The sequence below is a fragment of the Theropithecus gelada genome, chromosome 1, assembly GCF_003255815.1.
Source record: "Theropithecus gelada isolate Dixy chromosome 1, Tgel_1.0, whole genome shotgun sequence".
In the NCBI taxonomy this organism is placed as follows: domain Eukaryota; kingdom Metazoa; phylum Chordata; class Mammalia; order Primates; family Cercopithecidae; genus Theropithecus; species Theropithecus gelada.
Window position 1 is genome coordinate 135525958 of NC_037668.1, and position 23123 is coordinate 135549080.

The window sequence follows — 23123 nt, forward strand, 5'->3', positions numbered from 1 at the left end:
GTGTGGTGTCCCAGAAGCCCCCTGCTTCAGGAAGGATTACCAGGCAGTTCTGGGGACCCCGTTGAGCTTTATGGTCATGAACTTCAAATGAGACTTGTTTCTAAATGGTTGGAGAAAAACTAGCCACATTTAGCTACTGGGATATGAGCATGAAGAGATGAAAAGTTGAATTTAAAAAAATTAGATTCAGGGGGTACATGTGCTTGTGTGTTTCATGGCTATTACATGCATAATGGCTGGGGATTGGGCTTCTAGTATACTTATCACCTAAATATTGGACATTGTACCCAGTAGGTAATTTTTCAACCTTCAAACATTCCCCATTTTAGAGTGCTCACGGTCTATTTTCTCCATCTTTATGTCCATGTGTACCCTTCCTTTAACCCCCACTTATACATAAGAACATGCAATATTTGATTTTCTGCTTCTCTGTTAGTTAACTTAGGATAATGGCCTACAACTCCATCCATGTTGCTGCAAATGACATGATTTAATTCTTTCTTATGTCTGCATGGTATTTCATGGTGTATACGCACTTTTTCTTTATTTAATCAACCATTGGTGGAGACTTAGGGTGGTTTCATGACTTTGCTATCATACATAGTGATGCAATAAACATATGACTGTAGTTGTCTTTTTTATATAATGATTTATGTTCCTTTGGGTAGATACCCCGTAGTAGAATTGCTGGGTCAAATGGCAGTTCTCTTTTTAGTTCTTTGAGATATCTCCATACTGTTTTCCATGGAGCTTGATCTTATTTACATTCCCAGCAATAGTATATGAGTATTCCTTTTTCTCTACATCCATGCCAACATGTCTCGCTTTTTGACTTTTTAATTACAGTCATTTTGACTGGTGTAAGATGGCACCTTAGTGAGATTTTACTTTACATTTCTCTGAATATTAGTGATACTGAGAATTTTTTTCATGTGTTTGTTGGCTACTTGTACATCTTCTCTTGAGAAATGTCTGTTCATGCCTTTTCCCAATTTTTAATGGGGTGGTTTGTTGTATTCTTGTTGAGTTATTTGAGTTCCTTGTAGATTTTAAACATTAGTCTTTAGAGGCATAATTTCTAAATACTTCTCCCATTATGTAGGTTGTCTATTTATTCTGTTGATTATTTATTTTGCTGTGCAGAAGCTCTTTAGTTTAAGTCCCTTTTTTTTTTTAATTTTTGTTTTTGTTGTATTTGCTTTTTGGGTTTTCATTATAAATTCTTTGCCTAGGCTGATGTGCAAAAGAGTTTTTCCCTGGTTTTCTTCCAGGAGTTTTATGGTTTCAGGTCTTACATGTAGGTCCTTAATCCATCTTGAGTTAATATTTGTATGGGGTGAGATAGAGGTTCAGTTTCATTCTTCTGCATATTGCTAGCCAGTTTTCTGAGCACTGTTTATTGAATAGGGTGTTTTCTCCCATTGTTTAGTTGTGTCCACTTTGGAAGGTCAGATGGTTGTGGGTATGTGGCTTTATTATTATTATTCTCTTCCATTGATCTGTATGTCTATTTTTGTACCAGTACCATGCTGTTTTAGTTACTATAGCCTTGTAGTATAATTTGAAGTCAGGCAATGTGATGCCTCTGGATTTGTTCCTTTTGCTTAGAAATGCTTTGGCCTTGGCTATTTGGGCTTTTTTGGGGCAGGGTTCCATATGAACTTCAGGATTGGTTTTTCTGATTCTGTGAAAAATGAAATTTGATAGGAGTTGCATTGAATTTTAGATTGCTTTGGGTAATGGGTGATTTTAACAATATTAATTCTTTCAACCCATGAGCATGGAAAATTTTTTCATTTATTTGTGTTGTCTACAATTTATCCCATCAGTGTTTTATAGTTCTCCTTGTAGAGATCTTTCACCTCCTCCGTTAGCTGTGTTCCTAGGTATTTTATTTTATTTTGGGGGCTATGTAAATGGGATTGAGTTCTTAATTCGGTTTGCAGCTTGAATGTTATTGGTGTATAGAAATGCTACTGATTTTTGTACATTTATTTTTTATCCTGAAACTTTGCTGAAGTCGGCAATCAGTCTAGGATTCTCCTACAGGAATCTTTAGGGTTTTCTACGTATATGTTCATGTCATCAGTAAAGAGAGATAATTTGATTTCCTCTTTTCCAATTTGAATGCCTTTTATTTCCTTCTCTTGCCTGATAGCTCTGACTAGGACTTCCTGGAGAGTTGAATTTAACCAGCATCAACTTTTAACCGGGATCAAGATTTCCTTATAATTGGAGGGTGGAAGGCCGAGGGATTATATAAAAGGAAGTGATTATAAGGATTGGACTATGGATACTATATAAGAAGAAATGGGAGGTCATGGGAGGTCAGTGATTTGAAGAATCAAAAAATTATTAAGCTATTAATATCAACCCTTCAGAAACTTAGTAGGATAATGCAGCTCAAGCTATATCTTAATAGGTTCTGTGCCTGTGTGGAAAGACCAGGTATTAAAAAGTAGGAAATGAAGAGAACACCAAAAAATAATATAGCAGTTTGAGTCATATTTGAAATACTTTGCATTTATATAATACTCTCATGTTTTTCAAATCACTTTCAAAGATCTGTTTCTTATTTTATATTCTCAAATATATTATGGCCAGACATAACAGCTTTATCAAAGTCTCAGGAGAGTACTAGAAGTCTTAAAAGAAACAAGTTATTATTAGCCATTTTCTACATTATGAAACATTTTAATGCTTATAAAACATTTAAAGTACCCAGTTATCACTTGAAATAAAGTTATACTATTGTATGTTTAGCTAAATATGGTTTCTTATACAATTATTTATCTTTTCCTTTCAAAATTAATAAATTAGTTTTTCAACAAAACCCATAAATAGTTAATGTCACCACAGAAATGTGTACTATTCATTAAATTCAGATAATAGTAGTGATAGTATCACATTTAACATTTCTACGGAGATTCATGGAATGGGTCTTAAACTGTCAAACTTGGGTATCTTACAGATTTGGTTTTTTCCTCAGATAAAGCTTTGTCAGGTAGATTAAATCATGTAGTTCTGGCCATTGGGCAGACTCTACAGAATCCTTTAGGTACCCACAAAGGAACCATACTATGAAAAGTCACTAGCCTTATTCTCTACATTGCCCCAGCTTCATACCTTTGCCCACTCTTCACTCTATTCCTTTCACCTAAAATGCTCATTCCCTCCTATTCCGTTTTGTTTTAATAAACTCTACCTGCCCTAAGGAAGATTCAGAGTGCATGTCCTGCAGGACATTTTTTCTAATTCCCCTCATGTTAAATGAAGTTCTCCTACTTAGATTGCTTTGTGTCACTATTTTTTCTCTGCACATACTATTTTGTTCTGGTTATCTGAGCATATGTTGTCTTACTTACTAAATAAGCTTCCAGGCAACAAGCTTCTATGTAGCTGTAGAAAGCTCCTAGATGAATTTTTGCACATCAAAGATACTTTTGAACAAAGCTCTGTTAATTAAATTAGATGTACCAAGAACCAACCCGGGTTAGGGAACCTGAAGAAGGACAGCCAGTAAGAGACCTCTTCCAGAGGAGGGGACCCAGGGGCAGGGCTGTTATTGCCCCTCCTCAGGAACTCCAGGCAGTTCTCAAAAAGTCCTTGGGAAGCAATTAGGTTTGAGAATTGAGTTTTCTTCCTTCAATCACTGCTCTCAAAAGGCTCTAGTCCTGAAGGATTGTCTTTATTTCAAACTCTCAAACAGAGAAGGCTCTAGAAGCCTTTCTGACCTCCTCAGGAGTCAGTAATGCCAGTATAAATAAGGTGTAACTCAGAGCGGTACAGAGGATTGGTGGGAAATGCTTGTTGTTTTACAAGAGATTTTAATTTAGTAACCTGTAACTCTATGACCATTGGTGGTAGTATTATTGTCAACCTGGCATGCCTTTACTACTAAATTTATTTGGATATTTTCTTACACTGTCTCCTAAATTGGAGTCTCAAGGCTACCTTCTCCCAGTACTCTCCCTCTCCTCATACTCGCCTCCCCTCTGACTTCTTCCCGTCCTCACACTCACCCTTCTCCCTGTGCACGTACACATGGTGATACAGCTCACCTCAAATAAAGGAAGTGGCTTGGCTTCAGGATCCCCCCTTTCTTTTTGCCTCTCTTTTAGCAACTGGGGTCCCAAAGTTACTGACACTGTTTCTGGTTATCTTCTATGCTTCACCATTTCCAGTATCCTCTGCTTCTATCCAAATTTGATTTCATTCCATCAGGACCTTGTTCTCAGCTTCCTGTTGTAGTAACTAGCTCTCTAACAAATGAATACGAAGTTTTCTGATGAGTGGTAGCATATTAATTTTTTAAAAGTTTAAAAGTTAGCCACCTCTTATTATTATTTACTTGACAACACTTACTCATTTTTACTCTGGTCATCAAAATATAATATTTGAAAAATTTTATGTAGGCCAAAATAGTAACTCAACACCTAGCCAATTTCCTGACACATAGGTAGACTAACTCAATCAAAATATTTATTGAATGAATGAATGAAAGAAGGAATGTGTGTTCAAATAGTGACTGTGCTTAGCTTCTTAGTGGGATAAAATAAAAGCAAGATATTGATGCAAGAAATATTTTTAAACAAACGAAATTTGCAGTATCCTGGTTGACCTTCCTTATAAATGTCCAGCTAGGCCTACTCCCATATTCCAAGAAGGCAAAACAGGTACCCCACCTAGTTACCACTCACACTTTTGTGCTAATTATTTCTACCGACAGAGACTTTGTCATTACCATTTATTTTAAAAAGGTTGAATTGGATTTACAACTTCTTGCTCTAGATGAGATGCAAGAAAGAAGAAATCTGGTCACCCTCCACCCTTCCCCAACTACTCTCATGATCTTCTTCATCTCCCTGTCTAGTCATTACCACCATCACTCCTAAGCCTCAGAGACACCTCTAACATATTAGAGAAACCAAGGAAAAGAAATGTGGGGTTACAGTAGCTGCCTAAGTCTTCTTTTATAGCAAACTATTCTTGAAACTTAAGAGAAAAGGAGGAAATCTGAAGAGCACTTTTTCACACAAATTATCTCCCAAATTTTTGTGTCTTCTCTCACACATACACATACAGATTTGGTCTGAAGAAAGGCTTAAGAAAGCCATCTTCTCTTAGCATTGGGGAAAAACAAAATAAAGAATTGTTTAGTTGTCTAGAACTCTATTAAATTTGCCGTGATGTATATGAAACCCCGATTGATTTGCTGTCTTGGCATGATGTCAGAGAGCTACAGGAGCCATGGTGATGGTACTCAGACCCTCAATGCTCACAGAACCCCCTCCCACTTTTTTTAAGGCTGAAAAGATGAAGAGAAAATAAGGGAAATGGTGCAAAGACAGTAACATTCTCCATCTGCAAAAATAAAAAGAAAAAATAGACTTTTGCATCACTGGAAACTGAGGCTTCCCAAATTTTAAAAGGCGTACACCTGCAAATGCTTCTGTTCATCTTGTCTGCCAAGAATTAACAATCTTCAGTCTTGTTCTGAATGTCCAACCTTTCTATCCTGCTTGAAACAGATGCTATTTCCATGCCAGTCACAACCACCTGTTGCCACCATGTGTCGTGTTGAATCACATATATGTAATGCCATTCCACCATCTTTTCTCCATCCCTCATTTTACCCAAGCATGTAGTATGCTATTATTCTGCTACTGTATACACTTTGTATACATTTCTGTTCTTCCTTGCAAGATTGTGAATGCTTCGGCCACTCCAATCGATGCAGTTATATCGATCTGCTAAATACAGTCATTTGCGTGAGCTGTAAACACAACACTAGAGGGCAGCACTGTGAGTTATGCAGGCTGGGCTACTTCAGAAATGCTTCTGCACAACTGGACGATGAGAATGTGTGCATAGGTCAGTTCCATTACAATTTCAGCTATTGTTCTGTGCCTTTTGAGCTATGGGGAGATATTTAGGGTGGAGAGGCTGGTGATATGCACCGTGGTTGAACCAGAATGAACCTTCTCAATGGAGCCAATATCCTTGTGGTGGACTTAAAATTTACTTGTATTGGTTGAAATTATAGTTGGGGGATATACTTTGAATCCTTATGTTGTTGCTTTAAATATGATGATCTCAGAAATCATGTTAAAGAAACTAAGAATTTTCTTTCTTCCTGTTTTTTGTTTTTGTATGAAATTTTAAAACCTGATGATTCTGAACTGATCTTATAGCCTTAAATTATACATTCAACTTTCAAAATAGAAACTCATTATACAGGATTTAATTATAGATATGAAAAAGTGGGGTATATAATTGGCGATCAGTGAGTATTGATAGATTGAAAATGTTGCTATTTGAAATTGAAAATAACTAGCAACTGGAAATGTAAAAGTTTGTCTGACTTCTTCATCCATAGCAATGAAATTCCATTTATTGAATTTTCCTACAGCTCCCAAAAAGGAGGAGTAGTTTCTCAAAAGTATTCTAGGCAATTAATTATCTTAGCCCTGGAAAACTGCGTCCGCAGAGGTGCCTGAGCACTTTACCTTTCCTCCCCACCAGTGACTACTGCTCTTGGCATCTAGGGAGGACCAGGCGCCTTTCCCACCCAGAAAATCTACCTTTTATGTAATGAAACCTGTCTTTAAGAATGTGGGGATGCCAATGGAAAAATAAGAAACAATAAATGGAATTTCACTTCATAATTCACGCTTAAGCAGTGCATATATTTGAAATGCTGAAAAATATATGTGTAGCCATTATCACACCAGTAGGTAGCTATATAGGCACCCAATTTTAAAGGTAGACTTTTTCGCATTGAGGTATGTTCAATAGGAGACACAAGCTGAAAAATGACAAGCAATCTTTTTATCAAGAAAAGAAATCCAATCCGTATTTCTGTGACCATTGTCCTCTGATTGGATCGTCAAGATCCGAGTGTCACAAAAAATAGCTGTAGAGTTGTTTTTAATCAAATTGGGCCAAATATATATAATACTGTTGGTGTCTACAGTACTTTCTATATTTCAGAGCATCTCCTTATTTATTTTTTGTCAATTAGGAGATAAAGTACTGGACTTAGAGGCCAGAAAGCTAGGCTCAAATTTCAGTTTGCTATCTCATAGTTGTGTGCCATAGGTAAGTCATTTGAGCCTTCTAGTCGGGTGAGGATCAAATGGGATGCACAGGAAATGCTTAGTCAACTGTGAACCTGCTTGCAGATGTCTTGTTTTGTTTTTACTTAATCCTCATTAACAAAACAGTGGGGTAAGTATTACACCAATTATTTCCCCTATCTTGTCATGGAGAAGAGTAAGGCAGTTTGACCCAAATCTTACAGCAAAGGGTTTCTGACTTCAAAGCTTAAACACTTTCTCTCAACCACTGATACAATTAGCAAAGCTAAGCTTATCAAACTTTTACTTATGGTATATGTTTTGAATAACAGCAGCAATTCCACTCTGAGTTTATGAACAGAAGTTCAATTGTCTTCATAACACTTGGGTTACAAAGACTTGAGGATATTAATAAAAATCAAAAGACATGTAGATGTCTAAATTTTGAATGCAGAGTACATTTTACTGAATGTCATTTGTAAAAATATATAAATGTCATGCTATAAATAGGTAAACAACAAAAAAGCTAAAATAAATAGGAACACAGGATAAAAAACCTAACCATTTTTACAAAATACATAAGATTAAAATGTTTTATAATATTTCATATTATTTTAAATCAATCTAATAAAGGCCTTAAAAGAAAAGATTTTATTCCATAAAATTTCTCTTATCAGGTAACTTAATATCACAGTATATTTTATTTAGAGTATTTTATTATTAGGAAGTTTGGCCTTTTTTCCAGTTCTGAGGTACACTGTGAACTCCAAATCTGCTTCTTTCTATCCTGTTTTAAGAGGTATATAGTTCAGTTGTGAATCCTTATTTGATTATACACAGACTAGAAAACAATCCATTCAGCATCTGCCTTTTAAATCACATAAACTAAGAAGAAGAAATATGAAAAACAATGTCAATTTTGTATTTATTTTTACTTTTAAAAATCAAGAAGAGTTTTATTCTCCATTTCTAGAAAGCTTATTAATTAAAATTATAAACTTTTGGAAAATTCCATTTTATTGAGTTAAACCTGTTTCTATTTAGGATTTTATACTGGAAACCAAACGAAGTACTTGGTGAACACAAAGGGGTGCATTCTTAGGTACTATTAAAGTTAGCTACATTAGGCCAGACGCAATGGCTCCTGCCTGTAATTCCAGCACTTTAGAAGGCCCGGGCAGGTGGATCACTTAAGGTCAGGAGTTTGAGACCAACCTGGCAAACATGGTGAAACCACATCTCTACTGAAAGAAATAAAAAATTAGCTGAGTGTGGTGGCCTGTGCCTGCAATCCCAGCTACTCAGAAGGCTGAGGCAGGAGAATCACTTGAATTCGAGGGTGGAGAGCTGAGAATAGCGCCACTGCACTCCAGCCTGGGCTACAGAGTGAGACTCCATCTCAAGAAATAAAATAAAATAAAATAAAATAAGGTAATATTAACTACATTATTCCCTCACCCACCCTAATTTCCTAAATTATTGCCCTTTTCTAAAGGAGAAAATTGTGTTTAAAGAATGAATTGAAAAATCTGGCTAGCTGATAGGTACTAAGGTCTATCTTTTATCTGTAGTGCTTATATACAGACAATGAATTAATAACAATTTCCTTAAAAAGCTGTAGATTTCACTCACACTGCCTGAGGCTCTGAGGGCAGTGATACTGGGGCTGCCTGTGCACGATGCTGGAGTTTGCCCTCTCAGGGCCGTTGGAAGCCTGTGGCTCCATTGCTAAGGTTTGCCCTATGAGACTATTTCCACAGTTAAGATTCCTAAAGGGCTTGAGGCAGGACTGAGTATTAAATTTGAAAGGATACATCAGAAGTAATTGAGAGTTAATTTTAATGCCATTTTGTATAGCAAGCACTAATGAAAATGAAGGGATATTTACCCCATTCACTTTCACAGAATAAGGCACTAATCCTGGAAAGCTTGAACTTCATCTAAGTCTTACCTACATTAAAAATAAAAAAAAAAAAAGAACCCTTTGCCAATTCTTTAACAACTGACAATAAAATTCACCACCCTTACTGTGAAGGAACAATTCATATCTTTGACAAAATGTAGGCTCTGTGTGATGAAATAGATGTTGTAAAATACTTGCATCATTGTATATTATGACAGATATAAAATGCAACAGGCTATTCCATGTTGCCACCGTGATTGCTGCTTTGTAATTACTGGTGAATCTGCCCATTTCTTGTACAAATTCCAAACACAGACATGTCTCCAAAGATACATGTAATTACCCTGTGATGACGCAGCAATTACATGAAGATGACATCCTTGCATGCTTCTGTTTCATGTAAACTTGAGCATTAAGCAGGAAGCTAGAGGATATATGGTTTGTGACCTTGACTAATCACTGTTAATAATCCTGCTAACAAACTTTGCATCACAATGAAACAGAGTTCAGCTGCTGCTGCTAAGCATTTCTTAAAATTATGATGTATTATTTTTAATTCCCCTTTGAAACCCATGATCCAGTAGTCAGAGGTACCTTTAATAGAATAAAATATAAGACACTTTTAATACCTATAAATCAATTCTAGTATAACTTTTAAATCAAGCCCCGCCCCCCCAGGTATTTGATGTTGCTTTGTAATCTAACAGTCCTGATGTTCATCCTAATTTCATAGAATAAAATATGATCCTCCAAAGCTCTTTGCGTTATTCCAGCATCCACCATTGACCATCATTCCATAAATGATACTTTTTAAAAACTGAATTATTTGTTATGTAAGGTGAAGAGAAGGTCACACCCCTTCTTGTCCTTTATTTTCATGACTGCAAAACATTATACTTACCCACATTTTCCTATGACAATGACTGGGAATATATTATGGTTTAAATGTTCTGCTGTTTTGTTTAATTTTGTTTACATGTTTTGCCTCTAAAACCTTATATTAATGAATGGTCATGGGCTAATTGACTGGAGGAGTATGTGAATTAACGTTGGCCAGATGTAACTCTGCTTACTGGCTTACAAAATGTTGGTGACTCATTGTCAACTTACACACTTTAAACAGTGAAAAAAATTACAGTTTCGATATTGGTACAAATTTATAATGTACCTGTGTACAGACAAACATTAAAAGCTTTCACAAAATTAGTATTTTAAAATATTTTTAATCAGCTTCCATATACACATGCATATTAAAATAGAAAATGTTAATTTAAAACAAAACTCTAGTTGTTAAGTACAAACTAAGCCAGGCAAGGAGAAAGCATTTTAGAGTTTATTAAGTTTTATTTTTACCTACGTATATAACTATTCATCATATAAATGTTTGTTTTATAAGAATACTGAACTCGAAACCTGACTTAATTAGCATAAAATAAATCATAATTCTAAGGTGCTCCACATTTATTTGAAGAATATATAATTAGTGTCCATGACACAAACTTAGAGTCAAACCCCTGGATCCATCCATAAGGCTAAACCCTGAATCCCCATAGCAAATCTAATATGCTAAACTTGATTATATTAAACTAAATTTTCAAGACTTCTCTCAGTTAGTTGGATGGTATAGTTTTTTTGGTTTTTAGTGAGGGAACTGCTTAATGTACCCATTTTTAAATAATGGAAACTGAGAGGCACAATAACTTCCCCAAAATTATTAGAAGAGTAATGAGGAAAGGAACTTTAGCTCACAGTACCCAAAAGCTGCAAGCTACCTGCACTATCTTTCCAGCTAATAGAAGCCTAAAGGATATCCATTTCTGGTTCAAGCTTTAAGCAAGATAGAACTTCAGAAGTAAAAATATCCTATATAAGAATGCATGAGGAATCAAGAAAACACTCTATTCACCTTTTATTTTGCAAAGCTATATTGTCCTGCCAGCAGACATTATAATGAAAAATATACATCTTAAATTATAACTATGTTGAAATTGATTTGTTATTACAAAGTTTATTTTTCTTTCATGATTGTTAATCTGGGCTGCATAAAAGCTGCACTAATATGCCTAGCAAATGCAACATCTAAAGGCTCATCACAAAATAGTATATACGTGAATAAGTTAAGGTGCTGTCCCAAATCATAAAGTAAAACTACCTTTGAATGAGCAAAATGCATTCATATTGTACTTTTTAAATGTTCAGCAGTTCTCAAGTACTGAGTGCAATGGCTAAGCCCATTTGAATAATTTAAAACACATTTTACACTGATGGCATATTGATTTATCCTTGATATACAAACTTCTCATGGTATTTATTAAACCATCTAAAAATATCCTAACAAATGGAATCTCCATTACGATCTGTTACCAGTGAAAAGCATGTCTTATTTCCTTGGAAGTTTTCAGTTGATTTCCTCTCATATCATAAAAATGATATCATGGAAGGCTAAGCAAATAAACAAATGATCGTGAAATAGCCATATTTGCCAAAGCATTTCATTAATGGACATCTTTCTTTAAGTAAGTGATGCATTTAAGTACATGACGCTCCTGTGTTGATAACCTATCAGCCATGCAGACTTGTCTCCAGCCTGTGTGTTGTCTTGTTTCTACAGAGTGTTATTGTAACCCTTTGGGCTCAATCCATGATCGTTGTAATGGCTCAGGATTTTGTGAGTGTAAGACTGGAACGACAGGGCCTAAGTGTGATGAGTGTCTGCCGGGAAATTCCTGGCACTACGGCTGTCAACGTAAGTAACTCTGGGAGCTGCCCTCTGCCTGCTGCAGCATGGCTGATTCTGCTTGGCTAGGCCGGTGTGTGCAGCTTCTCAGAGCAGAAAAAGATCCAAACCGCTGACAAGTTTTAAAAGCTACTTAATACTGCGGCCAATGTGTGGGAGAGCAATCCATCAGCTGTCCAGCTGGCTTTTTTGAAGCCCGTCTTCATCCCCTCAGTTAGCTGGAGCAACTTATATTGAAATATTGTATGGAGATCCATATACCTGGCCAGACCATAAATTAAGTGGCACAATAGGGACCCAGCTTGGAAATCCTCACCGCAGAATGAAGGGTGATGTGCATGTGGTTAATATATTTCTTGAAGTGAAAGTTACCCTGGAGCTCCAGGGTTCATAAATTAAATGATATCTACATAACTTATTACTACCCTTGCTATCATACCCATCACTGAATCTTAACCGAAAACCTAAAGGTAATAAATCTAAGGAATGTTTAAACATGGGGTAAAATAAATGACAAAAAACAATATTGATTTTAAACCTCTGAGGTTAGGCACTATACGGGGAGCTGTGGACAAATGTCATTTGGTTCAGCCCCATTTCTCTTGAGATTACCAGGTCTTCAAAGCTTGTCAAGGCAGGTGGCATGTCAGTGTGTACAAGGAACATGAATTTTAAAATCAAGGCAGAAGGTTCCTTCTGTCGTTTATAACCTTTTCTGCTTTTGAATTCTGAACTAACTTTCCATGTCATCTATACATAGGTAGTTTGCTAATATTAAAGAACCACAAGACATATCCTGTGTAACAGTGTGATTCAATAGAAAATCAAGCTAGCCATATATGTAATTTGAGATGCTTTTGTTTTCCACATTAAAAAAGTAAAAAGAAATAAGAGAAATTAATTTTAATAACTATTATATTTAGCTCAAATTATATGATACTATTTTTCAACATATAACTACTATCAAAATTATTAAGGCTATATTTTTCATGTTTTTTATTGTCTTTGAAGTCAGATGTGCATTTTATACTTGCAGAAAATGTCAGTGAGGGCTGGCCATATTGTAAGGCTTAATAGCCACATGTGTCTACCATATTGGACAGCGCAGCCCCAGAGTTATTTTTGCTTACTTTTCACTTGAAACAAATGTCAGCATGCAGGAATCATCTAAAGCCAATTTCTATAGAAAACTATATATTACTTATATAATGCAGTAGTAATAGCAACTTTTATACTCTATAAAATAAATTCTGTATGATGAATTCTATAATAACAACTATGTAGCTCCATTTTCTATAGAATATTATAGAATGTTCTCTCTGTTACTTATGGAATACATAGTTATCTGGCAGCCATACTTCTAAGTAATGTAAATCTAAAATGAAATGCCATGGGCAGCAATGAGTTCTGGCAATAAGGTGAAATTTTGGCATTGAGCAGGCCAAGGTTAGAATGGGATCCAGGAACTGGGGACTAAGGTCTCCATCCTTGCTGGAGAGGAACACTGAAAGACAGTCAAATAGTCAGAAGTCAGGCTGCACACCTGCACATAAGGCCTAGATAAAGCCATGGTTTAAAAGTTTTGTGTGCTATTGTTTTCCAGAAAGTGCTAGTCCTTAGTGCCTGGGAGAGTTGGTGGATCCCAGCAACCATGTCAAGTGTCAGGGCTCAGAGGGAAGCTATCAATCATGGCACAGCTAGACCTCAAGGCCTAGAGCAGACCAATAGTCAGGAGAGGAGAAGGGCAATAGGCAAAGGAAAAATCAAAACCAGCACCAAGACTCAAGGCATAAAGAATAAGGAGACTTTGTAATTAAGACACACTTCTCAAAGAGATCTCAAATAAAGCTCCTGAGGAAGCAGGACCTAAAGAATGGGTTGCTGGAGTGCACTCAGCGTAAGACTTGGGAGAGGAAAATAAATAAATCCTGCTTTGGGAAAATGCATCTCAAAATGGACCTAACCCAATTTTTCTATATTAATTATCGGAGTAATGTAAAAGATATGATATTGTCACCAACGTTTCCCTTCTGGAATCAAAAGACTGAATTTAAGCCTTACTCTACCACATACAAATCATAAAACCCTCTGTGCCTCAGTTCCAGAACCTCACATATTTGTTACATAGATCACTGAGATGATGAGAGAAAATGCATTTATTCTTTTGAGTATGTGTTGAGTACCTACCATGACTCAGGCACTGGGCTAATGGTAGGGCACAGAAGGATGAAAAGAGGGAGGACATGTGGACATGGAATTCACCTCCAAGTGAGAGGCCTAACAATTATAATAGAAGGTAATCAGAGCTCAATAAGAGGAATGTACATGTTATTTATTGGTGAAGTCCAACATGGGGAGTAAGGCTTCCCAGAGAAGTGACACGTAGTTAAGCACTAAAGGATCAGTGGAGCTTTCCAGGATAGGAATCTTGCTTGGGTAAAGGTGATTGAGATAACACACTGTGTTCCAGAACGTGTGTGTGTGTGCGTGTGTGTGTGAGCATACACATATGTTGGGAGTAAGGGGAGATGTTAAACAGCATCCAGAGACTAGATTATGTGGTTTCATGAATCCCAAACTAAGTCATTTTATGTTGTCAGGGAAGAAAATGGGAATCATCATATGAAGAAGATATGGGTTCCATCATATGGTTTTAAGCAGAGAAATGAAAGGAACAGATTTGTTTTTAAAAAGATTATTCTAGCTACTAAGTAAAGAAAGGAATGGAATGGGTTGAAATTAGATTTGATATATAAATTTAACATCATCCAAACGCACCTTTGAGAACATAGGAGATTTTTCTCACTCTGAAATCTTTCTTCCTTCTCTTAGACCCGCCCACATAGGGCTGGTATTCTATGTTAAAATATAGAAATTTTTCTGTCAGTTAGTAAATGGCTACTTCACCAAGATTCTGAAGTGCCTTCGCCTGGGATCTCTTGGGCTGTCACCAAGGATCAGCAATAATGGGGTAACGCGTGTCACAGTAGCATGCCACTCGCACCTGCTCCAGGATTATAGTTGATGTACATTCTGATTAGTTGGTGCTGGAAGGTTGATATGTACTTTTTTTTCATTTGGTTCCTGTCCTCACACACATGAATGCACTCAAAAATGCCCCTCGAGTGCATCCCTGTCTCCCTTTCCTCTCTCCCACTGCTCACCCCGACTTCCACTTGCCCTGAGTTGAACCCATCCTTGGATTTGGCCACAGTATTAGTGGAAGAGCTATTAACCTGGCAACACGAAATCAACACCAAGCAGAAAACCAGTGGGAGAGTAGGGCTGACAGTGGTATTGCAGTGATGAGCTGAAAGTAAGCAGACATTTAGGTAGGCACTGCCAGGGAGGCAGTAGGAGATATCAAGAAGAGTCCAAGGGATCCAGGCCCAAGGTTCCAGTCCTCCCAGAGGATTGTCAAAAGGAGCCATGTGGAATTGTGATCCAGAAGGACTTGGGTTTGGGAACAGAAGATTTAAAAAAGGTATTCAGCAACTGACACTGTTGCCTATATTCTGTGAATAGAAAAAGTGAATATGCTTGAGTAGACTCTGGATTCATACAGACCAGGGTCTGAATTCCATCTCCGCTTCTTATGACCTGCAAGACTAAGAGGAAATTACTTCGACCGTCTAAGCCTGGTGTTTCATCTAAAATGGGGTAATAATATGACCTAACACATATAGTAATTGTGAAGGTTCAAATACAATAATGAATGTGAACCTCATAGTACATAGTAAGCACTCAATTATTATTACTACTTCCAAGCACATGTTGATATGCCACAGAACTAGACAAGAATTCATGTTCAAAAGCTTTCATGCAATGTTATTGCAGAACTTGCAGCAAATTCGGCCACTATTGAAGAATCAAACTGTTGACCTGGGGGCTTCTAAAAAGCCTCCTGGTTAGAGACAAGACTGATTCAAGAGAGTGAAGCAAAGCTGACCCCAAAGCAATTATGGGGTTTGAGCTAGGAACATTTTTAAAACTCCAGGCTCACCAGCAAACTTTCTGCTTGAAAGGCCACCAATTATGTACTGTGTAAATGTAGGCAAGTCGCTCTGAATTAAAAGGTGAAACACTTATAAACCACTAGAATGAATGGTCTTTAGACAGCACAGAACGAATAACCTAGGAAAGAAAACAGAAATAATAAGATTTTAAGGAGGCCTGGCAGAATCAAAATTAGTGTTGAGGTTGCCCAATAGAAAAATGAAACATTGGAAAGAAAGAAAAAAAGTTTTAAATGACCCTTTTGAAATCAGAGAAGAGGCAATAGCTAGGTTCCAGAGAATAAAATTGAACCTTCTACATAGGAAGCAGCATTCCATGCTTTATATAAAATATGACGGGTTAACATGTATTGGGAAGTAACTAAATAGTTGTTATCGGCACCAAAGAAACTGGACGTAAAGGAGATTTGTGACTTTTCAGTTTGGGAGAGTGGAAATAGCCACTGGTAGAACTAATGTGACTGGTGAGAATATATGTTGTCTTCCTGGAGGATGTGTGTAAGACACATGGGAATATCCTGCAGGGTTTATTAAAGCCGCCAATTGTTAACTTGAGTGAATACTAATGGTACTTTCAGAAGAATTCATCGTCTGCTTATTTAAGTGAAAGTCAAAAGATTTGGTGATATCAGTTAATGTTATGATTTTGGAAGATACCAGAGCTATAGGAAATAAAAACCAAAGTACCATAGCAAGGTGAAGACAGATCACATCCTTCTCTCACCACAAGTGGGAAAGGCTTTCCATTTTTAAGGAACCATGTGAGTAGATTGGGTCCACACATGTAATCTCGGATAATCTCTCCTTTTCAAGATCTTTAATGTAATCACATCTATAAAGTCTCTTTTGCCAAGTGAGGTAAGAGGTTCTGGGGATTAGGATGTAGACATCTTTCAGAACACATTGTATTGTGCTTATCGTAATAATAATCGAGAATGTCAACATTTCATGCCAGAGATAAATATGCAGGTGTTATGAAGACGGAATGCAACTCATGCTGGGGATAAAGATATGCAATGGTAAAACATATTCAAAAGAAATACATAAAAGGATTTAAGAGGAGTAATGTATGTCAAGCAGGTATAGATGTGCATTGTGCATTACAAGGTAGAGATAGTGAAATATGTTTCACTCAAGACCAAGGACTGTATAACAAAAGTATTGTGAGAGCATATTGTAGACCACTAGACTATTTAGAGGATACATTGTTCAGAGGAAAATTAGAAAATTTAAGTATTCTATCTTCCAAAATGGGGGAATTCAAATATCAGGAGTTCTGCTAAAAGATTTTTTCTGGTAAAACTGTTGACTTGCATTAATGAGAATTTCTTTAAGAGTGGAAGAAGCACTCTGGGGAACTACCACTTGTTGGTACCATGGAGAAGGCATTGTCACATAAGGCAGCAAATGCTATTAAAAATCTAAGAGATGGCCGGGAGCGGTGGCTCAAGCCTATAATCCCAGCACTTTGGGAGGCTGAGACGAGCGGATCACGAGGTCAGGAGATCAAGACCATCCTGGCTAACACGGTGAAACCCCGTCTCTACTAAAAAATACAAAAATCTAGCTGGGCTAGGTGGCTGGCACCTGTAGTCCCAGCTACTCGGGAGGCTGAGGCAGGAGAATGGAGTAAACCCAGGAGGCGGAGCTTGCAGTGAGCTGAGATCCGGCCACTGCACTCCAGCCTGGGCGACAGAGCGAGACTCCGTCTCAAGAAAAAAAAAAAAAAAAATCTAAGAGATATTGTTTTAAACATTAAGAAAAATTCAAAATATTCCTGGGGGAACAAGGTAGGATGTTAGACCTCTTTAAAAATGGGTGTGCACATAAGCACATACACATACAAATAATCATTTTTATTAAAAATGAAAGCATAAATTCCCAATAGACTACCTAGAAAAAAAATGAGAGATTTCTACATTAACCAACTTGACTATCAAAGGCTCTTTCTTCTGATGTTCTGATGAACATTATTTGAGTCCCTACACTGTGTTGCAAATTTAGGCTAAATAATTTGCAAAAATGCAGATGGCATAGGGCTGTGTCGACATAGTTCAAATGACAAAAATGTAAAGATGTTAGCTTACATTAAAGCTCAATTTTAGACAACAGTATATTATATAAGTGGCAAAGGAGCAAACAATTTCAGGCTGAACAAAGATCAAAGGAGGTTATAGTCCCACTAAAACATGAACTGAGCAGCCCACATCAAGGGGCCAGTCCCTGGAAACAGCTTTCTAGCATTGCAGACAGTGATGTAAGAGAGTCCCTTCTTTGATGAAAGTTTTTTCATATGAAACAGCGTTGAAGCAGCTTGATAACATATGTTACAGATGTCAGCCAGTGTTTGGAGGGCTAACAAGTAGATGTGGTTCAGGAAGATAGAACAGGGACCATGACTAATGGAGATGGGTTTCAATTTAGCATTTTCCAACAGTTAGACTTTCTAGGTGTCTGAGAATGTAGTAGGTGCATTGAGTAATGACAACTTCCCCAGACTCTGGAGAAGTTCCAATAGAAGTTGAACAGGCTCCTATCAGCGATGCTTTCTGGAGAGTTTGGCTTAAATGAGAAGCTGAGTGAAAACTCCTTAGGGCCTCTTCAACTTTCCAGCTTTAACGTCAGACCACACTCATGCAGCAGAGGGGAGGCATCGTAAAGGTGCCCACCTCAGTTGCTAGTAAGAACCACAGTTTGATCACTCGGCTGTCCCCTACACACTCATCTTTCTTAACCCACCGATCTCAGACTCTCATACTTCCCACTAGCCATATTCTCAGTCCTCACTTCTGGTTTCCAAAAATCAGAAACTAGAGACTTAAATAATTCCTTTTATTCTAGGGATTAATTGGTTCCTATCAAACTCTTCTATTACTATAGTCCAGGAGGTTTTCTTTTTTCCTCTTTTTTTTTTCTTTTTTTGTTTTTGGAGGAGATTAACTACTACAGTCCTGACAACTTGTGATCCTGAAGGTATTAAGATGATGCTTCCAATTGCATCTGTGAAATGAAGATTATACCTCCCTAGACAAATACCTTGCGCCTAACTTGTAATTTTTCAATTGCTTCTAGTTGCTATCTCTTCCTATTTGTCGTGTTACATTAAAATGTCCAGTTCACATTTCACCAGTTGACCTCACACTTTGAATTCATTGACAGGCAGCATGCCGCTTAAACAAGGATTTGTCTGTGATGCTGCAGAGCATCTGTAGTTGCTAGACGTATGATTTCCCTCATTTGGCCCTCACATCTCTATCAGTCTCTATCACTACAAGTTGGTCTCATCAATAAAATGAATGGCGTCACTGAATCCAAGTTTTTAATTTCCTTAGTTTCATTAGTTTCCAATAGCACCTTGAACACAGCATCGTTTCCCTTGCTAAGCACCACATACATAAGGGTGATGAAAAATAAATACTCAGAGCAAGGCACTTGATGTTACTGTGGTACAACTCCTAAGGGTGGGAAGGAAGTGCTCTTTAAACAGAACCAGTAGGAGCCTCCCAGAGGCAATTTAAAAAGGAAAATGTTAGGAAGACAGAAGATAGAAAGTGGCAATTTGCAGGAATTACAAATAAGCTGGTAGTACTCCTGGGGGCAAAAAAGGATCATTTTGTCTACTAGAAGAGCAAACCCCAGGGTTGCCCCCAGTTGTGAAATTTCTCTTGATTCAGCAGGAAGATGCCACACCACTCAGTCTTCCTAATAGCCATTGCATCCAGATGCAGTTCTTATTTTCCCTTGATTCTTAATGTAAATTTAATTTGGGATTGTTCGCAAAAGCCCACAGACCTCTAAAACATCCGGGACCTGATGCTACCCCTGAGCATGGAGAGTCCGGGCTTCTGCTGTGGAAAGAACTTTAACTCTTCACACGCTAATGGCTCCATTCAGAGCAAACACAAAAGGCGTATACTGATGGAGCTGGCTTGAAAGCAGTGAGTTGTTCTGAATGTACTCCACAGTAGCATTATATCCTAAACACATTCAAAACCCACAGCTCCTGAATTGCTGAAGCTTAGCCTAGGGCAAATGCAGACAGTGGACATACCAGACAGCAATTCCAGGCACTTGCTGGCATTCTGAGGCTTGCCTACTATTTGGCCATCCTGTGCTCAGCTCAGAGAGGGGCCTCCACTTTGACCTGGGTGGGCAACTTTTCATATTTACTTGACAATCCATGTTAATTTCCCCCTTCATTTAAAGAGAAAATGGAGAAGGACATGTATGCCCAAACTCCACCATTTCACACCAGAGAACCACCGAAGCTTGACAGTAAAAGGTGTGTGAAATGCTAGTGCTCATGGAAAAATGCAGGCACAGTTTTATCTGCTAGTAGCTGAGAATCAAAGCAACAGCCTGATCCTACCTGATAATAAGATGATAAGAAGGCCAAGTGGTAATACAATATGTGAAGCTCTCTTCTTACATAAGTACATAAATGGAGTTTCACCTTGGGCCATTCTTTACACACTAATGAGTGTATGTGTGAGTGAGTGTGAGAAAAATATTTCAAAATTTTCTAAAGCTACATATATAAAGATAGTGTCTAAATGTGAAAATCAGCCCAATTGCAAAAGGGTCATCCTACTTGAAACTTGCAGAATAAATATTTCAGTTAAACAAGGGCAAGTTCTCAGCCCCGAGCGGAACAGAATCCTGGGGAAGAGGAGTCACAGATAGACTATGATGAGAGGGTTCCTGAAAACTAAATTCTAGGACTCAATACAATGAGGTGAAAAGGAGCCTTAGATTTGGAGTCGGGGTCTTATTCTGGGTGTAACTCCACCACCTCTCCAAAGAATGTTTGCTCTAACATCAGCCTTTGAATTTCCTTCTGTGAAATCCTAGAGAGAGCTTGGATATTGCAAAGTTCCTTCTTGGACTGAAATTCTGTAATCCTGAAATCTTACAAATGGTCCCATCAGTTTACGTATAGACTTACTTCTAGTAAAGAATTATTATTATTTTAAAATAATAAAAAGTGTTACTTATTGAGCCCTTTGTTGTATGTGTCAGGAACCTTATCTCATTCCACAGGAGATTATTTTCCTTATTTTATAGATGACAAAACTGAGGTTTAAAGAGGATAATTCCATCAACTCAAATACCTGTTAAGTGGCACACCAGTCACTAGTGAATATTTATTGTTAATCAAATGGCATTTTATAGGATTTTGTCACTTTTACTTTGCAGATGGAGACAGAAGCTTTGATAATTTACTCCAGGGGTCAGCAAATTCATTCTGTAATGGGCCAGATGGCAACAATTTTAGGCCCCGTAGGCCATACAGTCTCTGTCACAGCAACTCAACTGCCATAGACGATGCTAAAATGAAACAGTATAGCTGTGTTCCTGTAAAACTTTTTTTATGGACGCTGAAATTTGAATTTCATGTAATTTTCATGTGTCAAGAAATATTCTTCTTTTGATTTTGTTTCAGTCATTTAAAAAAGGTAAAAACCATCCTTAGTTCCTAGACCACTGTACACAGGAAGCAGGCTGCATTGGGCTTGCAGATCATAGTTTGATTTATTCCAAACTCAAACAGCAATTCAAGATGAAGAAACAGAGGACCTGTTAAATAAAGAATGTGAAGCAGAAGGCAGGAAAGAACATAAAAGAAACACATTTCATTAAAATGTGTCCTCTGGCTTGACATGGGTATCACAAGAAGTTGAACTAACTGGTTCTTATTTACAAGGCCCTAACTGATCTTAAGAAAAATGTTAGGGTTCCCAGAAATGTGAGGGCTTTGACCATATAATTTCCAGGACAAGATCATAGACATAGTCAGTGCCATCTGTTTAAAGGCTTGAAGAGCCAGCCGAGCCAATTTAGCATCAATTTAGTACAATCAGCAACTAATGAAAGAGAAGTCAGGGTGGCCATAATGTGATCGGGATTGCTCATGTTGGTATAAGGAATCATTCAGTTGTATTCTGCAGGAACAACCCGTCACCTTGAATATCAGCAAGAAGCTCTATTTAGAGACAATTACAGTAATAATATCAGGTTATAATACCATGTTCACAGAAAAAAATACATACAGAACATGTTCAGAATATAGGTTTTTACTGTTGCCTTTTAATATCGGAGACAATTATTCTGAACACAGTGCATGACAGTGCTGTGAATGTGAACCCCTACCATTTCTGCCCAACTCTCTTTTCAGTGTGATTGAGCGCATTGAACCCAAGAGATTCTGGATTACCCACAGGAATGATGTCATAACCCATCACTGTTAAAATGCATATATGCTTTTCATCCCATCCTTCAGTTATCCATTGCTACAAGGAGGGGAGAAAAGGCCTTCATAAATACAGAGCAAATGATTGTCTTGATGTAAATTCCAATATAAGCACATACTGTATGCATATGGACATTTAGACTTACACACAGTTCATCCGCTCTGCCTCCACCTTAATCTTTGACTGGTTAGTAGTCAAGATCATCCAGACATTGCTGGATGTTCATTTTTAAATGGAGACAATTGCTAAGATATATTTTTAACAATATTCTTTCCCTTATTCTGCAAAAGTGTAGGATTAACAATACATATTACAGATTTTTTTCCTAAACTACAACTCTTCTGGGGAAATGGACATATGTCTCAGAGATAAAACACTATAAAAATGACAAAATATTGATTTTATTTTTAAGACATACATTTAGGCCTCTTTTCAATTAGTATTGTTGACCCAATGGACTTAGCGTGTGTGTTAACCCATATTCCTTGTCATGAAAATCAATAATATGGACAACTACAGTGTTCCCACAGATTTTGAATGCAAAAAGACAAAGTTTGGGAGTTTACAGAGAGCCTGTTATCAGGATAACTTGACAATTTATTAGTGATGTAATGTCAGAGGCCACGATCACTGCACTCTCTATGGTGTTGCTGGCTCACCAGATGGAAGTTATTTGGGTATACTATTAAGTCTTTCCTGAGATATTACATCCTTGTTCTAATTAAATGAAAAATTAAAGTTGCTGATTTTGCAACAAGGATGCTAAACTACATACAGACATGATGTATTAATTCCATATAGTTAAATCAGGCCTCGAAATTTCTGAAGTAACAATTTTAATAAAGACAGTCCAGGGTCTTGGCATGGAGGAGTTTGTGCTTCACTTGATAGAAACATCTAATAAAACATGGTTCAATCAACTATGTTCAATATGTCCTTTTTAAATACAACAAATGAGATGAGATCATACTGTACTCTACAGAAAACTATGCCTTTGTTTCATCTTTGGTTACTGAATTTAATTTAGTCAAGGTGATAGAAGGAGCTTCTTAACACAGCCTTGCTAAATCTTTTAAATTATCCTTCCTGGCAAACTGGCCGGCTATCAGGTTGCCCAAAGCATTTACCTTTTTATTC

General features: G+C 37.2%; 1 protein-coding gene across 4 annotated transcripts in view; it reads left to right on the top strand.

Annotated features, from left to right (window-relative positions):
* NTNG1 (netrin G1) overlaps positions 1 to 23123 on the top strand; it is a 354079-nt gene that overhangs the window by 292520 nt on the left and 38436 nt on the right. The window contains exons 6-7 of one of the 4 annotated variants that reach the window (XM_025366053.1): positions 5707 to 5874; positions 11594 to 11728. The exons of 2 other annotated variants lie outside the window; for them this stretch is intronic. In XM_025366053.1, the coding sequence (XP_025221838.1) occupies positions 5707 to 5874; positions 11594 to 11728 (303 nt within the window). The remainder of the gene's footprint in view (positions 1 to 5706; positions 5875 to 11593; positions 11729 to 23123) is intronic. One more of the 4 variants, XM_025366062.1, reaches the window with a different exon arrangement.